Source organism: Rattus norvegicus, chromosome 1 (genome assembly GCF_021556685.1).
Source record: "Rattus norvegicus strain SHRSP/BbbUtx chromosome 1, alternate assembly SHRSP_T2T, whole genome shotgun sequence".
In the NCBI taxonomy this organism is placed as follows: Eukaryota; Metazoa; Chordata; class Mammalia; order Rodentia; family Muridae; genus Rattus; species Rattus norvegicus.
The window spans coordinates 35,039,554-35,066,688 of record NC_141534.1 but is presented as its reverse complement, the minus strand read 5'-3'; the positions used below and the strand labels follow the sequence as shown (position 1 = coordinate 35,066,688).

The following is a 27,135-nucleotide window of genomic DNA, read 5'->3' as shown; positions in this document are numbered from 1 at the left end:
CTTGTCACCCCAGGAAGGCAGAGTCAGGAACACAAGAACAAGGCCTCTTACACTGTAGGCCAACTTCAGCCTGCAGTGCACAAGCATCTGAGGTCCAGAAAAGTCTGCCTCACAAAGAGACCTGCTTGGACAGAGATGTCTAGACAGGTCAGCACTTGGTATCAATCTTCAGACCAGAGGAGACAAGGTCCTGCGTCGGAGGACAGAAGAAAGCCAAGCAACCCTACAGAGTCACAACAGGCTTCAGGGAGTACAGCCCTTATCCACTCTACAAAAATATATCTATCCAGTCCCTTCATAAAAAGGTACTGGCTGCAGCTGCTATGCAGTACAAAGAACTACTAAACAACCTATCAGGCAGAAATTACAGGCACAGGGTTAGAGCAGAGCAGCCCAGAACCCGGCCAGAAGACACGGATGCCTTGGAGTCCAGGGATGCAGGGCTGGCCCTGCAGAGCTAATAAGAGCACAAGACAGGGAGCACTGAGGAGCAACTTGGAATCTGCCCCAAATCGACACAGGTAGTCCTGAAAACAGGACCTGGGACACTGGCTCAGTAAGGGCCCAACAAATGCCAGTGAACAAAAGTACACAACACAATAGCAAACTCACAGCAACGCCTTACATCAGTCAGGAGGGAAGACACAGAAGGGTGGACTTCTCAGCCCATAAACTGAGAGCAAACCAGTGCTTTCTGCACTGAAGGCCTTTACATTCTTGGCCACAGCAGTCACTCTCAGGAGCCTGTGTTTCTATTTGAAACTGCACATTTCTCACTGAAGCAAAATAATTTACTCAAGTTTTCATGAAGATGACTCTAGTGAGTTTTGTTGATGGCTCCAATGCCATCCACAGCTATGGCCATCTAATTAACCTGGTGACTTCTGGGTGATGGGACTGAGTTACTTAAAGCTTCCACGTTTGAGAACGTGAACCAGTTTTACCAATACACCATTATTTTAAAGTTGGTACCAGAAATGATGGCTCATGTTTGTAATCCCAGCAGCTGAGAGGCTGAGGCAGGAGAACTGCCCCAACTTTACATCAGCAGGGGCTACCCCTATGTCAGGAAACAATGACTAAGTCAACAGGCATCAATGCTCTGAAAGTCATCTGTAAACTGTCTTACAGAAAGGTGAAGAGCCCCTTTCTACTAGGATAGAGGCCCCTGTCCTTCTGCTGCTAGAGTAGTGAGAAGTGTCGCTCACTTCCTTGGGGACATTCAAAGTCCTGTGCTCAGAAGCCAGGCAGAGTCCTGGCAGCATCTGGCCTCTCTCCAGAGGAGCCAGAGCCTGGAATTCACAGGCACTGTTCCTAACAACCTCACCTTTTTGGCAAGTCCCTGTTAATGAGTGAGCCAGGGACTCCAAGTGACAGTCCTGTGCTGGTCAACTTTGGGTGGACTGTTGCACCCTGCAGAGCAGCAGGAAACACTATATAAAGGGGTAACAGATAGGCCATGCCCAGGTGTGGGTCAGTGGGCGGCTAAGGCTGTGACTAGCTAGTACAGCAGGCCACACAGCCAGGTGGGAACACAGGGGAAGAGGCGGAGCCCACCTGCTAAGGAAAGAAAGCCTCTGCACAGTGAGTTTCCTTCCAGCCACAAGTGCCCCCCACAGGCCTCAAACCGTGCAGCAGCCCACCCATAGTTGAGTGTCGTGTCAATGCTGTGACCTCCTTCCAGGCGTCCTGCTTCTATGCACACTAGTCTCTGGTGACTCATTCACCAAGTAACTGGTAGCTATACTCTGGATTCCTTTGTTTCCCAGACCATGCTAAGTGCTCTCTTTACTTCTGGATACCATATCATAGCTGCTTTTCACTTTCTAAATGTTACTTCAATTTAGAGAAGATGCCTGTGACCAAAATACTCTTCATTATGCTTCACCTCTTGTCTCTGCCATTCCACCAAATCAAGCTTCTGACTCTCAGTCCATGTCCCCTCTCACCCTCTGGATGGCACTGGTAAAGTGCATGGACTTGCCAGACAAGAAGCCTGCATCTGAGCCCAGTTCCGTCACTTCCTAGGTGACCCTTGGACCAGACAGAGCATCTCCTGAAAAATACTCTCATCTCGTTCAAACGAGCTGTTGCTGGGATTACAGGGATGCCTGGTTCTTCCAGGAAATGTCAGGTAAGACTCTGCAAGGCAGAATCTCACAGCTTCTTCATCTCTCTTTTATTGGGAAAGGCAATCCCTGGCACAGGAAAGGCCTCGTATAATTCATACGAGGCATACCTTTGGTTTGCCTAGTGCCTTGCCAAATCCTCAGTCTGTGGTAGCCATCTCCCTCAGCAACAGCAACATGCACATGTGCAGACCTCTTGGCTAAACCATTTTAGCTGTGTCAGTAAAACACAAGAAATACTGCTTCTGTGTGGCCATGAACCAGGAAGTCAAAGAGGCAAGCGGAGCAGAGCTCACTAGCATCTTTGTGCAGAGGCTGCTGGGAGACGGTGGCAGGAAAGATATTGGAACTGGGAGAGACCAGGAAGGCCAACCTATTCGCAAAACCACTAGCAGACCACTCCTCCATCTTCTGCAAGCTGACCAGAAATGATCCACTTCTCAGAGTGGCTCTGAGCTCACTCTCCCTACCCCATGTGGCTTCAGTCATGAAACTGATGCCTTTCATAAAGGATTTGCATTGGAAACTCAGAAACATGAACTCTAGAGCTTTCTCCATAGCAACTTGCTGAGCAACACTTTTTTTTACTGCGCTTGAATTTCAATTTATTTCAGCAACTGAGTTAAAGTGTTTCAAATAAAACATAGTTACACAAAACCAGCACTGTCCAAACACAGGGCCATTTAAATTTTAACTAAAATTAAGTAAGGCTCAGGAGGGTGCTCACTGGTACAATGTCTGCCTGGCGTGCTCAAGGTGCTCAGCTTGATTCCCAATGCCACAAAACAAATCAATAAATTAAAGTTCAATTGAGTTCTTCACCTGTACTGGCCACCCTCCAAGCGCTGAACGATTCACATGAAGAGTGGCCACTGCCCAGGCAGACTCTGCATGTCCTCCTCTGCACAGGACTGCACCACCCTGCGCTGTTGTGGCTTCCGGGCACACTGCTATCTTCCTTCCAAACCCAGTAACTCTGTGTAGGAAGTAGGAAAGAACTCAGAGTAAGGGTCATCCACGGCCACTAGGTCCTCCACTCTGAGCAGAGACTAAGAATCGAAACCAAGCTAATTCAGTTTCAGCACAGTGTACACACACACGCGCGCGCACACACACACACACACAGACAGACAGACAGACAGACACACACACACACACACACACACTGGACTCACTAAAGTGCTGTCCTCATTTAAAATACAAGGATTGCGGATGAGGGGGATCCCAGAACTCCCCAGTGTCAACACTGGTCTCAGCTGAGTCCACATCCTCCTCTCCTCTCTAGGACATGGAGCTTGGGTCTGTAGCATTGTCTACTTAAGAAAGGGAAGAAGAAGGTGGCATTCCTGTGGCCCATTTTTGGTTTCTATTTCCTTAGAGAAGGAAAAGGGGAAGGAGCAGCCTTTCTCACATAAACTGATTATGAGTTATATCACCGGCCCTACTCCTCAGGCGGGGAAACTGAGGTGGGGGAGTTAGAGCCCAGGTAAAACCAGCCAGAACCAGACTTGTGAGTATGTGACTGGGCTAATGAAGCATGTTCTCAAAATCAAGTGTATGCTGCAAACTGAGGTAAAAACGGGAAGAGTTAGACTCTGCCCCAATCATTCCCAGGATTAGAACTGCTATCTCTCAGAAAACAAACACCAGGAAAAGCCACAGAGTTATGCAAAGCAGCAACCCAATAGGAAGTATAACAGTCTCAACTTACTTACGCCGACCCCTCAGAGCTCCCAGAGACTAAGTCACCAACTAAAGAGCACACATGGGCTGGTCCGTGGCCCCCTGTACAGATGTACCAGGGGACTGCCTTGTCTGGCCTCAGTGGAAAGGATGAACCTAATCCTGTAGAGACTTGATGTCCCAGGGAAGGGGGATGGTGGAGGGGGGAACACCCTTTCAGAGGCAAAGGGGAGTGGGGATGGGGCGAAGAATTCTGGGAGGTGGGGTAACATTTGGAGTGTAAGTAAATTTAATTTTAAAAAAATTTTAAAGGCAAACGAGTGTCAAAAGCCACTAATTCAAGGATGTCATAGGGGCATCCCATCTAGCTGGGTCTGCCATCTGGGAAAAGATAAACCTGTGCAGAACCCATGTGTCTAAGACTTGACAAAGTCCAGCCCATCCAGGAGGTCAGCAAACAGCACAGATGACCGGCAACACTCAGCAGGTGGTCCATTTGGTCTCCAAATTTACCCAGGTTTTATTTTTTTTTAATTTTTCTGTTACCCAATTTTTAAAAACAAAAATAATATAAGCAAATGGAAATGCCTTTCAGATGCCACATGAGACTTTTCTATGTGTTTTTCATCCTGTGTGTTTGTCACTCTTTTCATCCTGCACTATGGGTCTTAGTTACACTCACAGAAACTAACATGCTATACTGTTTTGTATTTTAAAATCACTGCAAAACTTACAATCTATGTTTAAAATGCCCAAGACAAACAACTAAAGTTTTCTTTACTTTTGCACACAAAATCTATTTGTCTTTTTCACCTTTCTTAGTATGCATGTCTTTGGTGCTAGGAGTGTAGGTAGGCAGGGTACAATAGAAGCTAACTCCATAGGAATTAGAAGATTCAGATGGGGGCTCAGGAAGAGACGAGGCAAGAATTGAATTGAGGTGGTCTTTTGGCTCGAGGAGGTGGCACATGTTTTGCAATGGAGGCCATAGGCAAACCACCATCCCCATCAACAGAGCTTGCAGATCAGGTGTTGGCCACATCTTATACAGAGCAACGATGGGGTTTTTTCATTACCAAATGGCAGCTTAAATGGGCCACCAAGACAATCTGATCAATGCAGGTGTCCTCATGGCTGGAACAGTTTCTGTGCAATCATGTGACTCTTGTGTAAACTGTTTTAAATGGCAGACTAAAGAATGGTTCATCTGTGAGAGGCACAGAAAAGTGCACACTGTTCTTGCCATCAATCAGCCCAGCTTCAGGGGTGTCAATCAAGCCAGAAGACAGGACTGGCAAATGCAAGAGTCACTGCAATGGGCTAATGTCCAAGCAGAAAACAGTATTGGGCAAGACAACCATGGCCTCTTCTTCCCACAACAGTGCTGTCTTCCTACTAAACAATGTCTGTGTGGTAGATCGTGTCCCATGCTGCATTGCATGGCCTGAAGACAGATCATCTGAATGGGCCTATGCAATCATGCTCGCCCTTAGAGGTAAGGGATCCCCTCTAATTGGCAAGAAACAAGAGAGTCAAGGCACCTTGTGGCCTTGAAGATGTGAAGGACCAAGAAAGAAGAGTGTCCCCAAAGCCATCACTGCAGGAATGTGCTTCTGAGAGGGCACTAGAGACAGGTATGACAACAAGCAGCTGACACTCCGCCCTCTGCCTGGCTGAATGGACAGCCCACCCAAGCCGTCCTCAAGTGACCAGAAGAACGTGACTGAGGAGATAACTGGTCCAAGCCCACAGGACCAGCGGACTTTGCTACCTGACCACAGAACAGTGAACAATGGAGAAGCATCAGGAGCACAATGCTGTTTGAGTCTATGCACATGCCAAAAGGGAAGACAACATGGCTACCCCGCTCAGAGGCATGCAGAGAGCATCACCATCTTGGCTTTGCTGCAAGCCACACTCTCCTAGGCAGCCTTCTGGGGTTAGCTTACCATCCAACTTTGCTTAAGAGAAAAGCAACACTGACAGACTGGGCAGAGCCTCTGACCTGGCCTCATCATGACAACACCAGCCACAACAAGCACTAGAAATGGTTCCTGGAAAGGGCGGGCACTCCTACAGCTTGAATTCTGTCTGCATCATCAAAAATAAGTCTGTGAACTTGAGCATCCCAGATTACTTTCTTACATATATCACCTTACCAAGGACAGCATCCTTTCTGTCCATGGTGCACTGGTACCGTGCTCCCAAAGGATACTTTGTATGAAATCTTTCAAGATGTTGCCCCAAAGCACTTATCTGTCATCAAATAGCCAAAACTTTGAAGCACAAGTCTTAAAGTTATACCTTTTTTTTTTCTTTTAAATGTCTACTTAAAGAGCTAGATGGACTGTCCAGCAGTTAAGAGTACTTGCGGAGAATCCAGAATATTCCCAACACCCACATCTGGCTGCCCATGGCTGACTGCAAGTACAGTTCCAGAGGAATTCAATGCCCCCTTCTGGCGACTGTAGACCCTTGTAAATGTGATGCACATAAACTCACACAAGCACATACACAAGAATCAAAACCAAATACATAAATAACAGTATGAAAAAAATCTATAAAAATGTGTTTGCCTCAAAAATTACTTTAAGCCAAAAGTGTGTTGTTTCTAAGGGGAAAGCAGCCCTGCTTTTTCATCCAAAGTTCACAGCAGCAGGACACCAAGACCCCCTCCTAACTTAAACAGCATGAGCATTAGATGTTTTTCCTTCAAAATTACTCCGGGGCCTCCATTTTTATTTTAATGGTTTCTGTTTGTTTGTTTGTTTGTTTGTTTCTATTTGCTTTCTCCTTGGTGTTAAGAACCAAACCCAGAACCTCCCCAACCCTAGGGCCTCTCGTTTTTCCAAAGGATTGTGCCAGCCTGTTTAATATTCTAATCCAAAAAGAAGACTGGCCTTGTCCTCCCAGGCAGCCTTTTCCAGTGTCAGCTCTCCCTCTGAGCAAGCCGTGGCTCAGCAGTTCTCTGGGACTCCCCTCTGCCACCCGTAACAGCACCTTACAAGCCTTCCCAGTTCTGTATGGAGACTGGCCACGGTGGCCATGACAAGAGAGCAGTGCTTGGAGAAAGGTCGTACACTGTCCGTATGACAATAAGGCATCTGTGTAGTACACTGTTTTTACCTCCCTCTTCAACCTTGAGCATCTCTGTGAAAGAAACCTATAATGCAAGAAACCTATAAGGTGCCACTGTCACCTACACAGGTAGTGATCACAACTTGCCTCCCATGCATCCCCTGATGCTCACAGGAAGACAGGGAGGGAACTAACAGTGACTACACCTGTGTGTCCACAGCACAACCCACTGGGCCCTCACCTGTGCCTTCCCAATGCAGCCTTCTGAGAAAAGGCCCACTGCTTCTATCAAAGCAGTTAGGAACTGTGCTACAGGAGAGGGAACCTGGTTGTTCCATCAAGCTCTGACTCCCTCACAAGAGAACAGCAAAAAGAGAACGCATGGAGCTGGGAGAGAACCACCCGGCGGTCCCATGAACGCCATCCACAACCATGCTGTAACTGCTGACACTGGAGGCTTCTCAGGCTTCACACAGACAATGGGATTCCCATCACCGAGGGCACAGAATACATTAAAAGACTAACCATGGTGAAGAGAGCAGCAGAGAAGCTGCGTATGACTGCTGCCCACTGCAGGCACACCTGGAAGGACGCAACCTTCACAGAGTCAACTCAGGCCATGAGGCTGCAGGTGCATGCAAGGGCTGAGCCCTTCCCATGTCCAACTGCACTCCTGCTGGAAGACACCAGTAAGGATTTCGCTAAATGGAAGACACCAGTGAGGATGGCACTCCATCCTCACTTCCAGGGCTCTGTTCTTTACCTTTAACCTGAAGCAGCTTGTAAAGCCATTGAAGACTGACCAGGACAAAGGAATCATACTTTGAGTTGAGGACTCAGAAGGCACAGTGAGTTGAAAAGGAGAAGGGAGGACCCGTAGAGCCTGCCCATACCTGCCTCCATCTCTAAGTAAGAAGCTCATGCAGAGGGCACATCTGACATTATGCATACCACGTTTCAAGGCTTACAAAGATTTCAGGGCTATGCTCAGGGTAGCTTCCCACACTCACACACTAAGCCCTGTCCTCTTTCCGTTTTCTTCATCCTACCCAGGATGTGCTTGCAGTCAAACAGTTTCAGGAGGCCAAGCCAACAAGCAGTTTCCAAGGGCAGACTCCTCCCAAAGAGAGCTGAATGGCGCAGGTGCCACGTGTCCACCAGGCATAGACCCAGACTCTCACCCCACCAGAAAACCACTAGTCCTTTCTGGAGGTCGGCAGAGTCCCTCTGAAAGGCATATCCCCAAGGAAGAAGGAAAGCTCAGCGCCTCTCACTAACAGCCCCTCACTGTTAACTGGGGCCACACTCAAGCTAACTCGTGTCTCTTGCTAAGCCACAGAGGAAGGCTTGGTGCCTGCCCCACACAGCACAAGACTAGCTTCAGACAGGTCCCTTTCTTGCCATCCCAAGGTCAGATCATGGAAGACCAACCAACCACATAGAAGCAGTAATGGAGCCACCTTTACTGTTTACACATAGGCCCAGCTCTTCTGACCCCCGGTTTACTAACTCCTCCCCAACCCCTCTGAGAGGTTCATCACAGTAGGAAACAGACAGAGGCACCCTACTCTCTTACGCACACCTGCCAAGCTAGCTAGCAAGCTCCTCCTCCAGGATTCACCATTCAACAAAATCATGACATATGCCACCTAGACAGACAAGGAAGAGTCACCAAGCATGGGAAAGGTATGTGGGCAGCATCCCCGGCCAAACTCTCAGCTGGTTTCTGAGCCAGCCCTCTTAAGACCTGTACCATAGTGCCCCAAAGTGAGCAAATGGAGATCTGAGGCAGAGCTCAGGCAAGAAGAGTAACCACTGAGTTCAGGCCATCATCTCTCTTGGGGGTGGGGAAAGTAATGGTTGTTAAAGTTAGGGCTAGGAGAACCTCATTGCACTGACAATGCTGACAATGAAGGACACAGTGCCCAGAAGACCCCAGTCTCTGACTGCCTGAGTGCCCTCCTCCAGAGATGTTACAATGTGCTTGAAATACAGACACCCAGGCTCCAGGGACAGCATCTAATCAAGGACTATAGACTTGGGTGGGAGTGGGGTGACAGGAGCCAAGTATGAATACCTAGGTAGTAATGTTCATCTGTACCAGGAAGCGTATTTAAAGAAAGGCCCAGGTTTGGGGGTTCAAGAGAACTACATGCCACCCATGCCAACTGCACCCCAGACTCTAAAAACACACCTAGCCCACAGAGGCACATACTAACAAAACCACAGAAGAACACACAGAGGCTGACCAGCTTACAAACCACCAGAGAGACCACTTCAAGGGGCACAACTCTCACCCAGGGGCAGATAAGCTGTTGGTGCTTAAGTACACACGTGGAACTCTGTCAAGGGTCAGGCCCTGTCTCACGGCAGACACCATGTTCATTACAGTTATGTAACAATCCAGAAACCTCCCTTAAGGTCCACTGATACACACAATCTGTTCCTCCACACCTGCCTCAGAAAGTTCTACAAGCAAACACTGTGGAGAAACAGCAGAAGAAACTAGGATCCTCCTGGGTCTGTAGTGCATGCACAAGAATCCCAATCTAACGTAGGTGAAACAAGTTGCAGAGTGGACAATTGTTTCTATGTAACATTCCCACCTTAAAGAGTATCAGTGTTCCCCACAGACCGCCAACCACAAACATCTCACTAAGAAGTCAAAAGAGTACCAGGGCCTAGCAACCATCCGGTGGACTTAAACTGGGGATAGCTCCCTGAGAAGGCCTGATGGGGGCTTAGATGCCCGTTAGAGCTGCAGGAACTCAGATAAACCAAGCTCACCAGTCTTGAGACTACAAACGACTGTTTGGTTTCTAGATGTTCCGAAGAGTCAATGGGTTGAATGAAGAGCTTCACACTAGAGCAGTCTCACCTGGGGCAATTCCAGACCAACACCCCCATCTTGCTGTCATTGGGGACATTAAACCTCTAAGGTCCTCTGGGATGTGTGGAAAATTTTTAAATGAAAATGACACCTTACTGTGAGTACAAAGGAAAAAATCCTGAGTGCTAGTAGGTGGTTTTCAGAAACCCCAGGTGATGGTCCTTCTGTGACCGTCTGCCCAAAATTAAAACGTACTAGGAAACCTCCGACCCCACTTCTAAACCACACTTGATGGCTAAACTGCACCACTACCAAAACCTACTGTCTCAAAATAGGAACCAAAAATTTTTACCATCAACCTCACTAAAATACACGATTTAGCCTACAGGAAAGAACACCGGTATACACTTCCCACTCGCTTCCCTGCCCTGGAGGGGAAGAAAGAAAGGAGCCGCTTTCTAGTCTAGCCCCAGGCCTCCATCCCGAACTGTCAATCGCGGCCTGGTAGATCTTGATCTAACGGAGTTTTTAAAGTGCCCGCGACGCTGGCAGCCCCGCGTCTCGGGCGCACTCACCCCTGGATGCCTGGGCTGTACGCACGGCTCTTCCACGGCGTGCCGGGCCGCGCCGCCTGGGCCCCGGGGCCGCCCCCTCCGCTCAGCGTGGCCGCGCGGCTGCCGGACAGTAGGTAGTTGAGACCGTACGTGCTGGCCTTGTTCTCACGTTTCCGCCGGCCCGGGTGGAACTGGTGCTGCGGCGGCGAGCCGGCGGGCGTGGGGCCGCGTGGGCCCGGGTGCGCGTGGGCAGCGCCGTCGGCGAAGCTGAAGAAGGTGCGGCCGCTGCCGGCGCGGCCGAGCGAGGTGCTGCTGGAGGACGACGACGAGCAGCCCGGACTCTCGGTGCCCGACTCCGCGTTGGACGACGACGAAGACGACGACGACAGCGACGGGGACTTGTGCAGGCGCCGCGCGCCGTCTGCCGCGGGCCCGAGCGCGGTCAGCAGCGCCGGGGGCAGCGCGGCGGGGCCGGGTGCAGGCGGCGGGGATGAGGCGGCGGGTGCCGGCCCCGGGCCTCCTGCTGCTGGTGCTGCGCGCCCCGCCGCCCCGGGCGCGGCCGCCGTGTCCAGCGCCGGCGAGTTGAGGCAGAAGTAGGACGCGAAGCCGGAGCCGCCGCGGCCCACGCCCTGCGAGGTCTCCCAGATCTGCATCCACAGGGCATTGGCCGGCCCCTTCTGCTCGGGCTGGATCCAGGCCACGCGCGGATCCATCCACGCGCCGCCCCCGCGGGGCCCGCGCCGCCCGCCGCGCCCCGCCCCCGCCGCGCCCCGGGCCGGCCGCGCGGACGGACGGACGGACGGACGGGCCTGGGCCGCGCTCCGGTGCGCGCGGATGGGCGCGGGCGGCGCTCGGTGGGGCGCGCGGCGCAGCTACGATCCGGATGGCTCAGGCGGCGCGGGGAGGGCGAGGGGGCCGCGGCGGCGGCGGCGTAGCGTGCGGGCGGCGGGGAGAGGCCATCGGAGGGGCGGCGACCGGCCGAGGGGGCGGGCCCAGAGCGCCGGGCCGTCAGTCAGTCACGGTGCTCCTGCCGCACGGCGGCGGAAAGACGCCCTCGGCGGCGGCCGGGCAGGGAGAGGGATGGGGGCCGCCGCCTCCGCTCCAATGAGGGGCGGGGAGGCGGCGCGGGGGCGGCGGGGCGGGGGCGCGGCCTCCCTCGCGGGCCGCGACGCAATGCGCACGCGCGGGGATTTCAAATCCTCACTAGACAGCGCCGCCTTGGTTACCGCGCTTGCGCACTACACGTTCTAGTCGGCAGCGGAGAGAGGGCGGCGCGGGCGCTTGCAGACCAGACAGACAGGGCGGGGCCGGAGGGGGCGGGGTGCGGGTAAGCGTTGTGTGGGCCGCGCCGCGCGTGCGCAGAAACGCCAGGGAGCCGGGTGGAAGTTTCCGCGCCGGCTGGCGTGCTGCGGTCGCGGGCAAGCTGGGAAAACGAAACCGTTGCGACTGCGCTGGGCTTGGGCTGCGGGTCGAGCCGCCGCCCTCCCGCCGTCTCCTCGCTTGTTCTGTGCAGTCGAGTGACGGGGCAGAGCCGGTCCCACGTGGCCCGTCGCTGGCCCAGTGCTCCACCAATGCGCCTGCTTTAGCACGCGGGCCATGCGGCCCGTGAAGTCGGAAGCAGCTCCAATGTCCTGTGCATTTGGTGTGCGGGTCCAACCCAGCAGGTGCACGCTCTGCCTGTGCCGCACTTGGGCCCCTGCACCCGGGCTCCGCTAATTTTCCGCATGACGGAGCTGCTTCTCTCCTGGAGCAAACCTTATGAAGTACTTGGCCCTGCTACCTCACTAAGGTGGAAGAAAGGACCATGTTGCGTGCTGACTGTTTTCAGTCAGTGGTGTTAATGCGAATGAATGTTTATCGTCTCTGGCGTTTTCTGACCACCGGTATATGTGGAGATCACAGCTAATGAGTAGAGCCTGTGCATTAAGCTTTGTGTGGTCACAAGTGCCTGTAATTCCAGCGTTTGGGAGGCTGAGGCAGGACAATTGCAAACAGTACAAGCAGGCCCTGAAACCCAGTCCCAAAGAGTGTTGTGTTAAATACTACAGGAAAGGAAAAGAGTTGTTAATTTGAACTCAACGTTTAATGGATTGGGGCAAAAGTGCTTCAGAGTCTTTGCCCTCCATCCCTCTGCCCTCTTGGCTCTGCTACTGCCTGGAGCTTCCAAAGCCAAACTATTGCCTCTCCTCTCCTTCCAATCACCTCTGTCTTCGGTCTGTTTTTAAATTGTGTTTCCCAGGGGTTTTCCCGTATTCCATCCTTGACCCCTTTAGATTTTAACCACACAGCAGGTGATTCCAGCGTTTGATAAGTCCACACATGTGCAGACATATTTAAGTTGTCAACTTTTAAGAAATCAAATTGTCTCTCGCTTCAGAATCTTAACAGGAGCTTACTCTCTTCGCTGATCAAAGTGTAACAGCCTTGCTAACCTGCCAGACTCCACCTCACCATCCCTCCTTTTCTCCAGATTGTCCCATAACCTCATTTGCACCAGCAGCAAGTGTGAGGCACACTCCTACCCCAGAGCTTTTACACTGGCGCTTACAGCTCGTTGGCACGACCTTCCCCAGACATACATGATCTCTCCTTGCCCTTTTTACATCTTAAGGACTTCCAAGTGGCCCGGCTTACACTAAATACTTCATCTTCGGCTTATCCCATTTCGTTCCCTAATTTTACTGATCAGGAGCCCAGAAACCAAGTTTCTTCCTTCCGGGTTCTGGAGACTGGAAATCTGACATTGGGATGTCAGCAGCCACATCGTCTCAGGTTTGTAGAAGGAAAGTCAGCCCTCCTTCCTGCTTTCCCCCAGGTCTCTGTTATTCTTGGCCATCCTTGGCACTGCTTGCTCAACCACACCACTAACCTGTCTCCATTATTGCATGACACTTTTGTTCTGTCTGTCTCTTCTCTTAGGACGCCTATTATGTTGGATTGGGCACACACTAACAATGTCACCATAACCTGAGACCATCTGTGAAGTTGTTTCCCTATAAAGCTATTCAGGCACCCAGGATAGGGGCTTCAACACGCTTTGATTTCACCAACTACACCATCTAATACATAGTTTTTCTGTGTGCCCTCTACTTTGCCAAATGGCAGGTCCCCAAGGAGAGATAGGTTTGTCCTCTTCTCTGCTGGACATCAGTTATAGGATAGTGTAGCACAGAGGGTAAGGCCTCCCACCAATGTTAGCAGAATCACCATGAACACTGAGTCCCCTTGCCAGTTTCCAGGTCTGTCATCTGTGCTGTCAATACCTTCTCAGAGTGCTTTACTGTGGGTTGGTTTTTTCTTCATAAAAGTCTTGTGCTCTGTCTTTTCTAGCTAACACCCTCCTTTGATTAGTCAGCCACTACACAAGTCTTTGTAATTAGAGCAAATGTTTTATTAAATATTTGATCACAAATGTTTTACTTAAATCAGAAGCCATGCATTCCTTTCTTTTGAGATTTATTTGTTTTTTATTTTATGTACATAACTAAGCATTTGTATACATATATTGTAAGTGCACTGCATGTGTGCCTGGTGACCATGGAAACCACAGGATAATGCCTGGTCCCCTGGAACTGGAGCTATATATGGTGAGCTACAGTGCGGATGCTGGGGACCTAACCCAGGTCCTCTGCAAGAACAGCAGGTGCTCTTAGCTGCTGGCCCAGCTCCTGCCGTAGAAAGCAGTATTATCTCTTGATGCTGAGAATAAAACTCAATCCTTAAAACCCTGAGCAGGGAGATCATTCTCTTTAGTTTAGCCCAACGCTTTCTCTTCGAGGCTTGAAGGGCTCACACAGTGAAGTCTGAAAATCTAGACCTAGGCTCCCAGGCATCTCACTCAGCTACTGTTGAATAGCAGGCTGCCCTAAACCCCAATGGCAAAATAGTGTTTGGTTCTTCTCAAAGTCAGCCTACCAACTGAGTGGTTCTGCTGAGATCACACACAGATAATCTTGGTGTAAGTCATCTGGCAGGACAGCCAAAGGTGGGCTTTCCCAGAGGGCCACACTCATACAGCTGACAGTTGGCTGGCAAGCAGCCAGGGCAAAGGCTGTCTACCTCATGCACACGCTTCCTTATGCAACAAGTTGCCCTGGCTTGTTCTCAGTGTGGCTACAGAGGACAAGAAACAAGCATAAATGCATAAGTGGGAGCTCGCATTCATTATTTCTCAACACACTGTGAACCCAAGTGACAGATATGATCTCAGTAGAAACCAGTGGGTCTGAGTATATAGTCTTTTACCTTAATGGAAGATGCCACAGCCACACACATGGTATATTTTACATAAATATATATGTTTATATATATATTAAACATGGTATATTTATTTCTTATGTATATGTGGTCTGTGTGCCTGTGTGAGTTTGTGCACTGCATACATGCACCCAGAAGAGGGTGTTGGATATTATGGAACTGGAATTACAGATGGTTGTGTGCCAGCCAGTGTGGATGCTGGAGACTAAACTCATGTTAGAATCTCTTGGCTCTCCCACGTGGAAACTGCAGGTACTGAACATAGGGCAGGGACCAGAATCTCCCAGTTACAATAATCTAAGTGCCCTTTCATGGAGACAGAGATCAGCCCCCGCTGCTAATTCCTGCCCTGGAGTGAGCTGAGGAGGTAGAAGCACTCTTGACCATAGAGCCACATCTTATGAGAACACAAATCATTGACTTTAGGAGCCACTTTGAATCAGGGTGAGCTCATCTCAGGATCCCTAACCATTTTATATCTGTCAGGACCACTGTTTCCAAACAAGGTCATGGTCCAAGGTTCTGGAGGGTGGGAAATTTGAGAGGACATTCTGCAACCTACTACAGAGGCCTAAACAGGAAATCAGGTTCTTTTGCTCTGATTATTAGAAGCCCCAAGATAGCAGCCTGGTGGTATACTGGCACAGCACCCTACATGTGCAAGCCAACCTACCTGTCAGCCTCAGACTTCTACTGATAGGTGTCCAACCGAGCCCTCACGTCCGTCCACAGGAGGAGTGACGGGGGAGTGACGGGCACTGTCTACTGCGTGTGGCCTCTTTTGTCAGAAAGGTGATAATTTTCTAAGAAAACCTTTCTACATTTTTTTTCTTAAGTCATACTGACGAACTAGCCATAATTATAGTCATTCTTAACTGCCAGAGAGACCAAGAAATAAGGCAAAACCCGAGAGAGTCATGGCTTGTACCAGGCTTGGGTAGAGGCCAAAATGACAAAGGGGGATCGGCTAGCAAAGAGGAGTGCGCTTGTGGGAAGGAAGTGCAGACCCAGGGTACACAGCCATGAGCCTGGAAGCATGTCCTAACAAAACCTAGCCTTCCAGTCATCCTTGAAGTAGCTCCAGCAGGAGGACGCAACCTTCTGACTTCTTGTCAGGGCCCAGCACGCGTGTGCTGACAGGTATAGGGGACTAAGTGTCATGATGTGGCACAGCAGAGATCCTGTTCCTAGGACGACTCAGTCTGACTGTGCCTTACCGGTTGGGGCATGAGGGTAAGGACAGAAGGAAAGGGTGATGGAGAAAGTCAGTAATGGGTGCAGGGTTTAGTTAGGATCAGTATACAAGGCTGCTGTAGGGAGTAATCTCAAGTTGGAATGGGATGTCCTGATTCTGACACAACCCTGTCAGTGTGTGTCCAAGATGATCAAGGACTGTAGGCAGGAGGTATCCACACAGCCACCTGGGGATTTGAATATCCAGAGACCTATGTGAAAGAGACGGGACTTAAATTATACCTCCTTAACCAGGGATCTAGGGTATGGAAAAGGGGGCTTTGCTCTATTGAGTCATTCAGGATGTGTTTGGGGAGAAGGGCTCAGTTCTACCCAGTCAGACAAGGATTTGAAGACAGTGTGCAGGGCTCAGCTGAGACAGACCACAAGCCACTAGAGTAGGGCAACTTGACTTCTTTATTAGATGTAGAGCTCTGTCTTATTACTAGTCTGCCCTGAGTAAAAAGCCTGTCCTTTTTAACAGCCAGCAGGATTAGGCTCGTGCCAGCATCAGCCATTTTGAACATGCCATGGACACCTTGAAATAACTGTGAAAGACTATGGATGACACCCTGGCTCTTGGAGGCTGTTTCAGTCTGTACCAGGCTTGTGATAACAAGCCTCCTCAAACCATTCTTACCTTGCAGGGTGGAAAAATGTCCCCTACTAGAGGGAAGACTATAGTCTGTAGCAAGGCCTGTGATTGGTTGGAAACACAGTTCCTAATAACCATGATTGGTTGAAAGCAAATGGCTAGTTATAGGTCTCCCTTCTCAGGCCGTGTAAGAAGACTGCTTAGACTCCTAGTGAGTTGGCTAGGAGGCCCTCTGCCACCTCTCATGATGTTGCAACATCAGCTACAGTGAATACTTCTCTTGACTGGTCTGTCCTGCTTTCAGTAGAACACACTGAACTACTGACAGGATCAGCAGAGAGTGACAACAGTGATGCGGACATTAACAGGAGGAACTAGGGTGCCAACTGGCAGCTGGCCTTGATGTGTCTCCGATCAGCAGCAGTGGCCTGGGCATACCTGCAGTCAGACCCTCAAGCCTGAATCTCCATAGTGTTACCAGGGTGGCAACCCACTGACCTCTTACAGGAGGAGATGATTGTGCTTGATGGTCCTAACGGTACCTGATGCCCAGTTCCCATCTGCCTCCTGGGTACCTCAGCCCCTAAGAAATGGCAGGCACCCAAGCCACATCCTGACTCTGGTATGCTTTTTACCAGAGACAGCAAACTTGAGTCCTGGCAGCAGCCACTGACAACCGAGGGAGAGCTGAACAGTTCAAGAGCAGTCAGGACAGACAGGAGGACAGGAGGACAGGAGGACAACAGGAAACAGAAAGACAGTGACTGCACAGGTTATAAACATAAACAGCTAGAGAAGCTCTTAACACTGGCTGTGCCTTGTTGTGGATTTGGTTTATTGCTTGTGTTATATTGATTAGATTTCCCCAACTTACACTGGAATTCACATGTCTGCATCAAGACGCTGAGGGACCCTTCCCCCAGTTAGCTTTGATTAGTAAATAAAGTTACCGGCAGCCAATGGCTGGGCAGGGAGACAGAGGTAGGACTTTTAGGATTTCCAGGCAAGAAACAAAGGAGAGAGAGAAGAGGTTCACCATGCCAGGAAAGGGATAAGACGTAGGCTTGAAAGCAGCAGAAGAAAAGACATGCCAATCACGTTAAGAACTAGGGAAGAGTGGCCCCAGAGCCCCCTCTTCCATTGGGTCTAGGATAGCAAAGATGGAATATAGATTTTAGTAATATAGATTTTTAGTAAGTAATAACTCGGGAGTATCAGAGAGGAGGGGTCAGCAACGTGGAAGTTTGGGAGTGGCCCAGCCATTGAGCTGATTAAGACTTATTAAATATAAGGCGTGGTGTGTGTGTGTGTGTGTGTGTGTGTGTGTGTGTGTGTGTGTGTTTCGAGAATCCAGCGCTTTGAAGAGGTAGGGGAACACATGTCACCGCAGCCAACCAACTGTGCCCAAGACCCAAATACCTGAGACTTGCATGGAAATGGTAAAGTCAGTGATACCTGCTTCCTGCCTGCTGCTGCTCCAACTGACTGCTTTCAAACACCAAAGGAAACAAAAGCTGCTAGAAGCCAGCATCTGTCTCTCCTGTCTGTGACCTCAGCCAGGCAAGGCACACCAGCTCTCGATCCATGGAACTGAATGGGGGTGGGGGCTCAGGGTCATCCACCCACTCAAAAAGCCAGGTGTCGCCCCAACATTGCCATCCCTCTGGACCTGAGAGCCCTCTGCTTTCCTGTGGAGTGCCAGCCGAGGAGAGAGAAATGGAGAGGGTCCTGCAAGAGCCTGAGAGGCCTGACCAGGAGTGGTCAGCACAGCTCTTGCATCCAGAACTTGGGAATGTTCTGGAATTGGCCTAGCTATACCAGAACATAAGCAACAAGGACTGGCATTGCATAGTGGAGGCAGAGGGACAGGACCCACGTCGGACTCAGTGTGGGGCAGGAGAGGGGTGCTGAGAGCTGCAGGTTTCTGCTGAAAGGGACTAGAGCAAGAAGGCTCAGATGTGAACACGGGAGCCATCACTGCTGGGAGGACACGGGCTGGCAGCAGCACCATGGAGCACTTGACCCTAAATGTCAGTGTCCCTAGCTGGCACCTTTTATCTCTCGGAGTGACAAGACTCTACAGTGCGGAGGACAGATGAAATAGGAGCCTCCGTGCTTTCCCATATTTCTTCCACATCTCCTCCTCGTCCCTCCTGGTTGTAGTCTGAGGAAACAGGAAGGGAGCACTGAGTGCCAGTGTTGCACCTCATGGGCTGCCCTGGGACACTTCCTGCAACCTAATCAGCCAAGTTGGCAACATTTCCCGACTGAGATCATCACGTCTCAGGGTAGCCCCAGTGCCACACCTCACTACTACCTCAGGTGCCAGGATTCAGTAAGCAGAGACCCCACTCTCTACCTAGGTAGGAAGCCTAGGTGAGGAAACCCAGCTTGTCCACCCCAGGGAAAATGCACAGAACTCCCATGGGAGCCAAGTCTGTAAACAGGGCAAGTAGCCCCTCATGACTCAATGAGCACCAGGGCCCGTGGGGCCAGTTTCCCAACTTTCAACTCTGTGCTTGGTCATACAGCCTTGGGGAATTTGAGGTCTCTGACCTCACACCCCAAATCTTCAGGGAAGGATGGCCGAACCTGGCCACTCACACCTAAGATTACATATGAAAATGTAAGGGATTCACAACTCTTACTCCTCTGTGATTCCGTTAAGAATCTGGGTTTTCCTCCAAGCCTCCCAGGCTCCTCTGGGCCTCTTCCTCTGAGTGAAGCAAAAAGACAGCAGGTAGACCCACACCTTGCCCCCCACTCCCAGATCAGACTAGTTCTCCCCCCAGCTTTAAAGAGAGCTCTTCGTTTCTACTTCTTGAGTTGCTCTATATTCTTGTCCCACCCTCTTAGCTGGCCCACAATGGCCTTAAACATGGGACAGCCTCTTATGTGCTTACCATGAGCCGCCTTGTCCCTCAGCTGAGTTATTAGCTCTTGTCCATGCTGTTTACCAAGGCAAGAGAAGACTAGCTGGGAGACCCCCAGAGGGAAGCCACCTTGAATGCCCATGTTACAGACTGTGCTTTCTTACCCCAGAGTAACAAGTCAGGCCTGGAGAATTCTGAGCCAGGCAGTTGGATTAAACTGGCCTTCTCTAGAGGGACATTCAGTATGCCGGGTGGAAAGGAGCAGGCTGTGGAGGCATGCCAGGCCCTGGGAAGGACTGTGTGGAGTGGCCACAAAGACAAATAGCCGCAGGCAGCACACATTTTAAAAGAGAGCTACCAGGTCTCTTGGAGGAGTTGGACAGAGAGAAGAGCTTCTCGGATATGGGTTTAGTGACGGTCGGAGGTCGTTTTCCTGATCTACTGCACACAAGGAGAGCGGGAGATGCCCCCTACATGGGAGGTGCTGTGAGCTAGTTGACATGACAGCCACCTCTGAGCACTGTTGCCAGCCTCTCCTTGCCGGGAGCACGTGCAGGAAGACTCACAATTAGTGGATGGCACTAGGTGGGCCACATGCTGAAGTGGGGATATACTAGGGGAGCAATCTGAGAGAACAAAGGGCAGCCATGGTCTGTGCCTTTGTCTTCATGAATTAGCCCCTGAAGTTTCTGAGTGGGTCTGAGACCTGTGTTATAACTTTTCAAAGTTCTATTCAGTAAAATATGTGGGCCCTACTACACTGGGGAACTGGCTCAGACCCACTAAGGCCTAAAAATAGCGAGTTGTTTTACAGACCTGCAGATTCTTTCCTCATGACGGCAAGGCCTGGCGCGGCCCACTGGCTGCCCGGGAGCCACACCACCACCCCTCCCCCAGCTCCAGACACAGACAGACCAAGGCTGGGCTCAAAGCCTTGCCTGCAGTGATGTTCCAGGGGACATCAAATGCCTCTGAAGCTTGGCCATGACTAGCAATCTCCTCAGTGTATGCATGGACTGCCGGTTGCCAACAGGCCTCCTTCCTCCTGGATTTTTCTTCTGAATTTCACCTGCTTTCTAAACTTTAGTCCTTGAACTAATGGTGGCCAAAGCCCCACAGTGTATGTGATAGAATACAGAGCAAGCAGATTGAACATGCGTGGTGCTCCAGCCCACAGGGACCTGAGTTTTGTAGAATGATCAGTTTTGTTCATTTCGGGGCCACCCTCACAGACACTCATTGGGAGAATGGCATTTTACCTCCAGCAGAGAAATAACAGGGGACAGTGCTTAGGCAAACTCCCCTGAGAGCAGAGGGCCTGCTGCCGTCACTCCTATGTCTTGAGTTGGCACTGAAGGACATCAGTGCCTTTAGGAGTATGTCAGTCCCACAGAGGAGTTCTGGGCTGTTTTCTAAGATCTTGGTACACACACTGTAGAAGGATGTGGGCTGAGGGTTGGGGTAGAACCCGGTGCAGCGGGAGTTCCTCGCCTTTCTAGGGGGTGGCCAGTGTGTTTGACAAAGCACAACTGACTTAAAGCACGCTTTGAAATCCCTGCTCTGTGTTGCAATACAAGGGCCATGGTAAATTGACTTTTGCCCACTTCTGATATAGAGAGGAACACCCCCAACCCCCACCCTGTCTCGCCGGCTGATCAGAAAGCATGACACAGAATGCTGCCTCTTCCCTCTGGTTCCACTCACTCCAAGTACGCCCATTCAGGATCGGAGACCAGGTTAGTAGCCCTCCTCAGTCTCATGGCAATGGTGGTCAAGTGTAGGCCTCCCACATATCACAGGGATAAGGTGTTACCTCACTTCAGGTCTCATGGATGGCGGCAAGCCCAAGGAAGCACTGTGAACCTCATGATGTGGGGTGTGGGTGTGAAGCAGCAGAGGGAAACTCTCTCCTCCATGGACAGAACTTCCACAAGTGCCGTGTCCCTGTGGCTGGCTGTCTCTCTGCCGACCTCAAACAAACAAACAGTGCTCCAAGTTGGTGCTTGCCAGATTCTTCGTGCCTCGATCTGGCTGTCTTTAAAAGCAGCCATTAACCAGTCTGTGGCTTTTTATCGTAAAAGTATCTAAAACTAATGGATGTTCTGACCCCAACTTGTTTGGAAATAAGGAAAAAGAATCAAGACTCAAAATCTCACCTTGTCTTTGTGGGTTACTATCTATCTTAGATAAATTCATCCTCCTGCGACTTATTATTCAGGCCACGAAGCCACATGCTTTGCCATGAGTTGGGTACTGATATCCCAGCAAGGGAGGGCAGGAATCTGCCCCCTGTGACACCTTACTTCAGAAAGCCCGATGAGAACTCAGATCTGACACCCCCAGTGCTCTCTTAACACCAAGCCTGTGTCTGTGGGCTCACACAAGGCAATTCCACAGAACAGGTATTCAAGACTGTGCTTAGTCTCCACACTGCCTCAGGGTGGGCAGTAAAGAGACGGAGCCAGCTCAGGGACGTGAACTTTAGGTTCTCATCAAATTCTCTGTCATGGGAGTTTCTAAACAATGGTGGTAGAGAGGCCCTGTTGGCACAGGCTATCATTGCACAGTGTAAGGATGCTGTGTCCTTTCAGAGTGGCTTTGTTTTTGCACAGCCTCTTCCTCGATGTCCATGTTCCAGAATCTAACTACAGTCCTTCCTAGGATCTCTCTGTTCAGGTTCCGCCCTCTCCTCCTTTGTTGGCTCCCTCTCCAGTGTGCAGACATGCCATCACCTCTTTGGTATACTACCACGCTCACCTTGAACCCCTTCAGCCTCATGGCAGCATCCTGCTTCCACACCACAGGGCAGTGCCCTCTCTGCCTGTGAGCTGCTCTTCTTTGGTCCCACTCAGACTTAATACCTGGCTAGCTATGCGCTGAGAATCCATCTTCTTTGTCCTCGTTCCTGACCTGTGGCTAGTTTCCTGTGAGTTTACTCACTTCCATTTCTACATTGGCTGCCAGGCCCTGGGGGCAGCTGCAGGAACACAGCCAACCCTATCCTTGCACAGGCAAACTCAACCCAGAGCCCAGAGGACACTGGCCAAGCATCCCTGTTGACTATGATCTGAAGCTTCCCGAGAAAGCCACATCTAGAAAGAAATCATAGAGTCAACCCTGTAGATTGAATGACTGGTTAGAACATCAAGATTGTGGAATGATGGAAGATTGCAGTCAATCTTCAGTGTCCTTCATACTCACTAAGCATGAACCTCTCTTTGACCTAACATCTATGCGTGTCAGGTAAAACTTGGCTATGCTTTACCCAATCATGCCCAAATCACTACCTTCCACCAACTCAGAATCCACCACCAACTCAAAATCAATGAATGAATGTCATCCAATAACCTCTGAAAACTGGAAAATAAAAGTACGCAGACTTGTCTGTACCATGTATCTGGTGGATGTGCTAATTATTGTGCCCTTTTGTTCTGTGACTATGGACGTTCTTGTAACTTCTTTCACAAAAGAACACATCGTTCAGAGCTACCAAAGCCATCTCCCTGGGCTGCGGTTCCTCATATTTGGCTCAGAACAACAACCTCCGATTCCTTTGGCACAGGTTTTTCTGTGTCAGCAGCTGAATGAATGAACTAGCATCTGAGAGCTACCTGGCTTTCAAGTCCCAGACCGGCCTTGTTAGAGGCGCTCACCCACTTGCTGGAGTCTGGGATTTAGTGGTATCAAATCCATCAGGAACACCCCACTTTCAGGAAGCTCCCACCTCAGTTTGTCTTTGCCTTCCCCGGTACAGCCCAAGCCTTATGGACCCAGCTCCTTCTGAGATGCCTTCTTGGGTCTCCTGGCTACATGCCCTTTAAAGCATTGGAGACAGAGGCCTGTGCTCACCATGACAGTGACTGACACTATTAGAAAATGAGTGCTAGGACCCCAGTTGCTGTCTTGAATTATATTGACTTGCTCTCTTATTGCCTTACACAAATTACTTAAGTAAAGACTGTAGTATTTAATAGTTCACTTTCTTACTGAATATCTCACATGTACTACCAGGTTTTGTCACATAGCAAGTACCTGGCCTCTGGGACTCTGGGCCCTTCACCAGCCCACTTACAGGGCCTGAACTCAGTCAACACAGGCTTCTGTTTTAGATCTCTTCTCTCTGTCTTAGTGCTTCATGTAGGGGCAGGAACCCATGATTGCAGGAAGCATCTCTAGGAGTTCTACCAGAGCTGATAGTTCATTAGCAACAATTGGGTTCTAGAGAAAACCTGGGGGAAAGCTCTAAAGTACAGAAAGAGAAGCAGCATTCATTTGAAAAGGCCGAGGCTGGGGACCAGAAAACTCTTCAAGCCAGTTGCTATTGAATACATACCTACCCAAGGCAAGACTGGCAGCCCGGAGCCAGCCCACCATGAGATGGAGGCCGGCCTGGAGGAGGAGCAGGTGTTGATGCACATCTGAAATGATGATCAATAAGTGAAAATCAGTAGGCAGAACCGGATTGCCTACAAAGAGAGCAAGATCCGTAAGCTTCAAGCTTTGAAGGGAACAGTAAAAGGACATATTTCATTTAGGTCGACCCCATCTCCATCTGCAAAACCGCCTAAAAGTTACCTCCCTTGCAGCAGGACTGGCATTCAGCAACATTGTACTTGTTGGTTAGCTGCTGTTTTCACCAACAAGTTACAGAATAACTTTGCCTGTGTTTTTCAAAGAGAGCTATTTCTTTTCAGGAAATGCTCTTAGCACATTTCAGAGATGCCAGTCCTGGCACACATCTTACTGAAGTCACCGGCTGTGGAAGAGAGTAGAGACCCATCCTCACCGCCTGTACCTAATTTCTAAAGAGGAGCTTATGCGCCTAGAGTGCCGGAGGGAATGTACGGACAGATGTTGTGACAAGCTAGTAGTTAATGAAGGCTTGGTGAGTGACAGTCTAAACAATGAGGGAGAAATCCTGGGGTAGCTCTCAATTTATTTCAGGAAAGAGAGAAAGCCCACTCCAAATGCATCACATCCATCGGCAAAGCTCCCAGAAGACGTACCACGCTGCCCTGGGAGAGACAGGTTCAGAATGCAAGCTTTGAAAAATACTTCCAGCAATTGTTGCCAATGCTAACACATTGTTTATATTCCACTAGCTAATGTTTTTAAAAACTGGACAGGATTAAATTTGAGCCACAAGAGCTCTTAACTCTTTTGATGTCTAAAATCCAGTATAATTCCCAGAGAGAAAAAATATTATAATCAACTTGAACCTATTTCTGGGGGGAAATTATGGTTCGTTCTATCTATCTATCTATCTATCTATCTATCTATCTATCTATCTATTTAATGTATGTGAGTACATTGTAGCTGTTCTCAGACACACCAGAAGAGGACATCAGATTCCATTACAGATGGTTGTGAGCCACCATGTGGTTGCTGGGAATTGAACTCAGGACCTCTGGAAGAGCAGCCAGTGCTCTTAACCACTGAGCCATCTCTCCAGCTCTGTTTTTTTGTTTTATGTTTTATAATTTTGTTTGGTTTTGTCAGGGACTTGAGGATAAATGTGCATACGGTTCTCAGCCTGTGGGTCAGAAACGTAAAAGTTTCTGGGTTAGGATTGCCAGCTAAGAGAGAGTAAAGACTCATGTTCCCAAGGCGAGCTCAGTTTATTGATGAGGTCTGTTGCAATGTGACTGTGATGAGGCTTCCTGTGCGACCTGTGTGTTCAGAGGTCAAGGCAAGAGGAAGCTTTTCAAGGAAAAATGACACTTTGAAACAATCATCCTAGATCGCAAGGATCAACCACAAAGGTGATGAGGCTTCAAGCCAAAATGCAACACCCCTCTGTGGGCCAGCATCTTTGATCAAGTGTTTTCTGGGTAAGGCGTGAGGGTCTGTCTGCAATTGCCCAAAAGCCTTTTCACAAGCACCCAGCTTTATTTATTTTCTTGTTGGATTGACACAAGGGATCTATTTTGATGCTGACAGCTCTAACTTATTTTAAGAATGAGGACTGACTGAAGCAGGAGGGGGTGGGGGCAACCTGTGGAACAAACACCCTTTCGATTCTGAGTCATATTTAGTGACTCCTCACCTGTGGAGTACACAGTTCATTTCCAGTGTCAGCTTTTATGTCTTACATTTAAAACTTCAATGCTTTGGAGTTTTATTGGATGGAAAACATGTATATCTTATTTTTCTCAATATTCAGCAATTTGTCTCAACATTTTTCTTATGATTGATGGAGGCTGTGATATAACGAATCGACGAACATGGCAGTGACTCTCTAAGGTTTCTGTTCTGTGCCAGTGACTTGCTTATTCAGTTCTTGATCGAAAAAATACGTTTTAAATAAGTATCTCAGTCTGTTAATTAACTGGAAAAACCTCAAAGTTGAACATTATCTTTTAAATTATACTTCCCAGCTGATGCGTTATTTCAGATAAAGCACATAAGAATTTTATAATAATCAACATAAACATAAATATATTTATCTACATTAATATTAACTCAATTTAAATCAATATATTAATATAAATCCAAAACAAAATTCCAGTAGTTTCACAAATTAAAATATATTGAATTACATGACCTTTTAGCATCTATAACAATTTTACTTAACTGTAAGTGAATATCTAAGAATTAATGTAAGTCTACAACACAAATGAACATTATCTTCATGTATTTAAAAAATTCTGTCTTGAATTATGGTGATTGCTTCACAGTGACTGTGCACACTCTCCTTAAGTAGATTGCTAATTTTTATTATTGAAAATGTATAGGCTGTTGGCAGTCAGACATGAGCACCATGCATAAGGTTGTTACTGGAGAAATATGCCCATTTTTTTTTCTCCTATGGAGGTGAGGGGTGGGAAGATGGTCACAAATACTGCATGCTTGAGTATTTGAAAATTAATGACTTTTTTAAGTCCTGACAGTGGTGGAGCTCATGGACAGCTTCATGGCATGGACAGAGGAGAAGTACTGGGGTTAATCACACGGGTGCTGGGGAGGGAATAGTAGCATTGGATGGACCCACATCTCCTGTACACTCTCAGTGCTGCCCAGATTCTTACCCTGTGTCAAAGCATTAATGTTGATGAAGTAAAGGAGGGCCTGGCCTACATTTAAAGCACAGAAGCATTGGGAAAAATTGATACAAGATTTTTCACTTTCTATAGTCCCAACTTTGGCTCTCTTAGGTAAGCTTGATGCTAGGTGGGACAGGTGGCTGAATTTGTTTTGTCCCGTGTGAACTTTGATGATGAATTTTGGTGTAGACTGAGCTCTGAATCTCCTGCTGGGCAGATCTATTATTACACAAGATTCCTGGCAATAAGAACTAGTCAGTTGCATCAAGGGAATTCTGACTTACATGGTTGGTGGCTTTGCAAATAACGATTGCCTCAGGTAGACTAATGGAAAACACGAGAAGTTACCAGCTATGTGCTATTTGTGGTAGGGCTTGGCCTGACTGTAGGTAATCGGGAGGCTTCCTCAGATTGATAGAGAAAAGCCCTGTGGCCTCGTGTCCAGATGAAGAGGTTGGGGGGTTGGCAAGAAGGCAGGAGATATGGTCCTTTTCATACTTTATTTGGCATTGCTGGATTGACACTGCTGAGAGAAGAGCAGATGAGTCTGTTAGTCCTGCCTTTTGCAGACCCGAAGAAGCACTTCAGAGGGTCAATGTCCAGCCTGCTCTAGTGAGCTAAAGTCAGAGATAGGAAAGATGCTTAGTATATAGTGTGCGATCTGAACATGGCTGCTTTTAATGCACATATCAGCATTAAAGTAGAAATGACTGCTGTTATGATCTATCCTGTTAATGGTAAGTTACATAATTACACATAGTATAAAGTAAATACCTGTGTTGTATTTAGAGCTTCAAGAAAAAAAGGGAAACAAGTGGATGGTTTTCAGCTTTATTCATTGTTGCTGGAGTTTATCACTG

General features: G+C 49.1%; 1 protein-coding gene and 1 pseudogene across 2 annotated transcripts in view; one reads left to right on the top strand and one right to left on the bottom strand.

Annotated features, from left to right (window-relative positions):
* Tent4a (terminal nucleotidyltransferase 4A) overlaps window positions 1-11,159 on the bottom strand; it is a 33,459-nt gene extending 22,300 nt beyond the window's left edge. For both annotated transcript variants that reach the window (NM_001415844.1, NM_001107333.3), the window contains 1 exon segment: window positions 10,296-11,159. In NM_001415844.1, the coding sequence (NP_001402773.1) occupies window positions 10,296-10,987 (692 nt within the window). In that variant the 5' untranslated portion in view covers window positions 10,988-11,159.
* Window positions 11,160-11,870: 711 nt separating this feature from the next.
* Window positions 11,871-26,896, top strand: LOC148006906 (geranylgeranyl transferase type-2 subunit beta pseudogene; annotated as a pseudogene).
* Window positions 26,897-27,135: the final 239 nt, after the last annotated feature.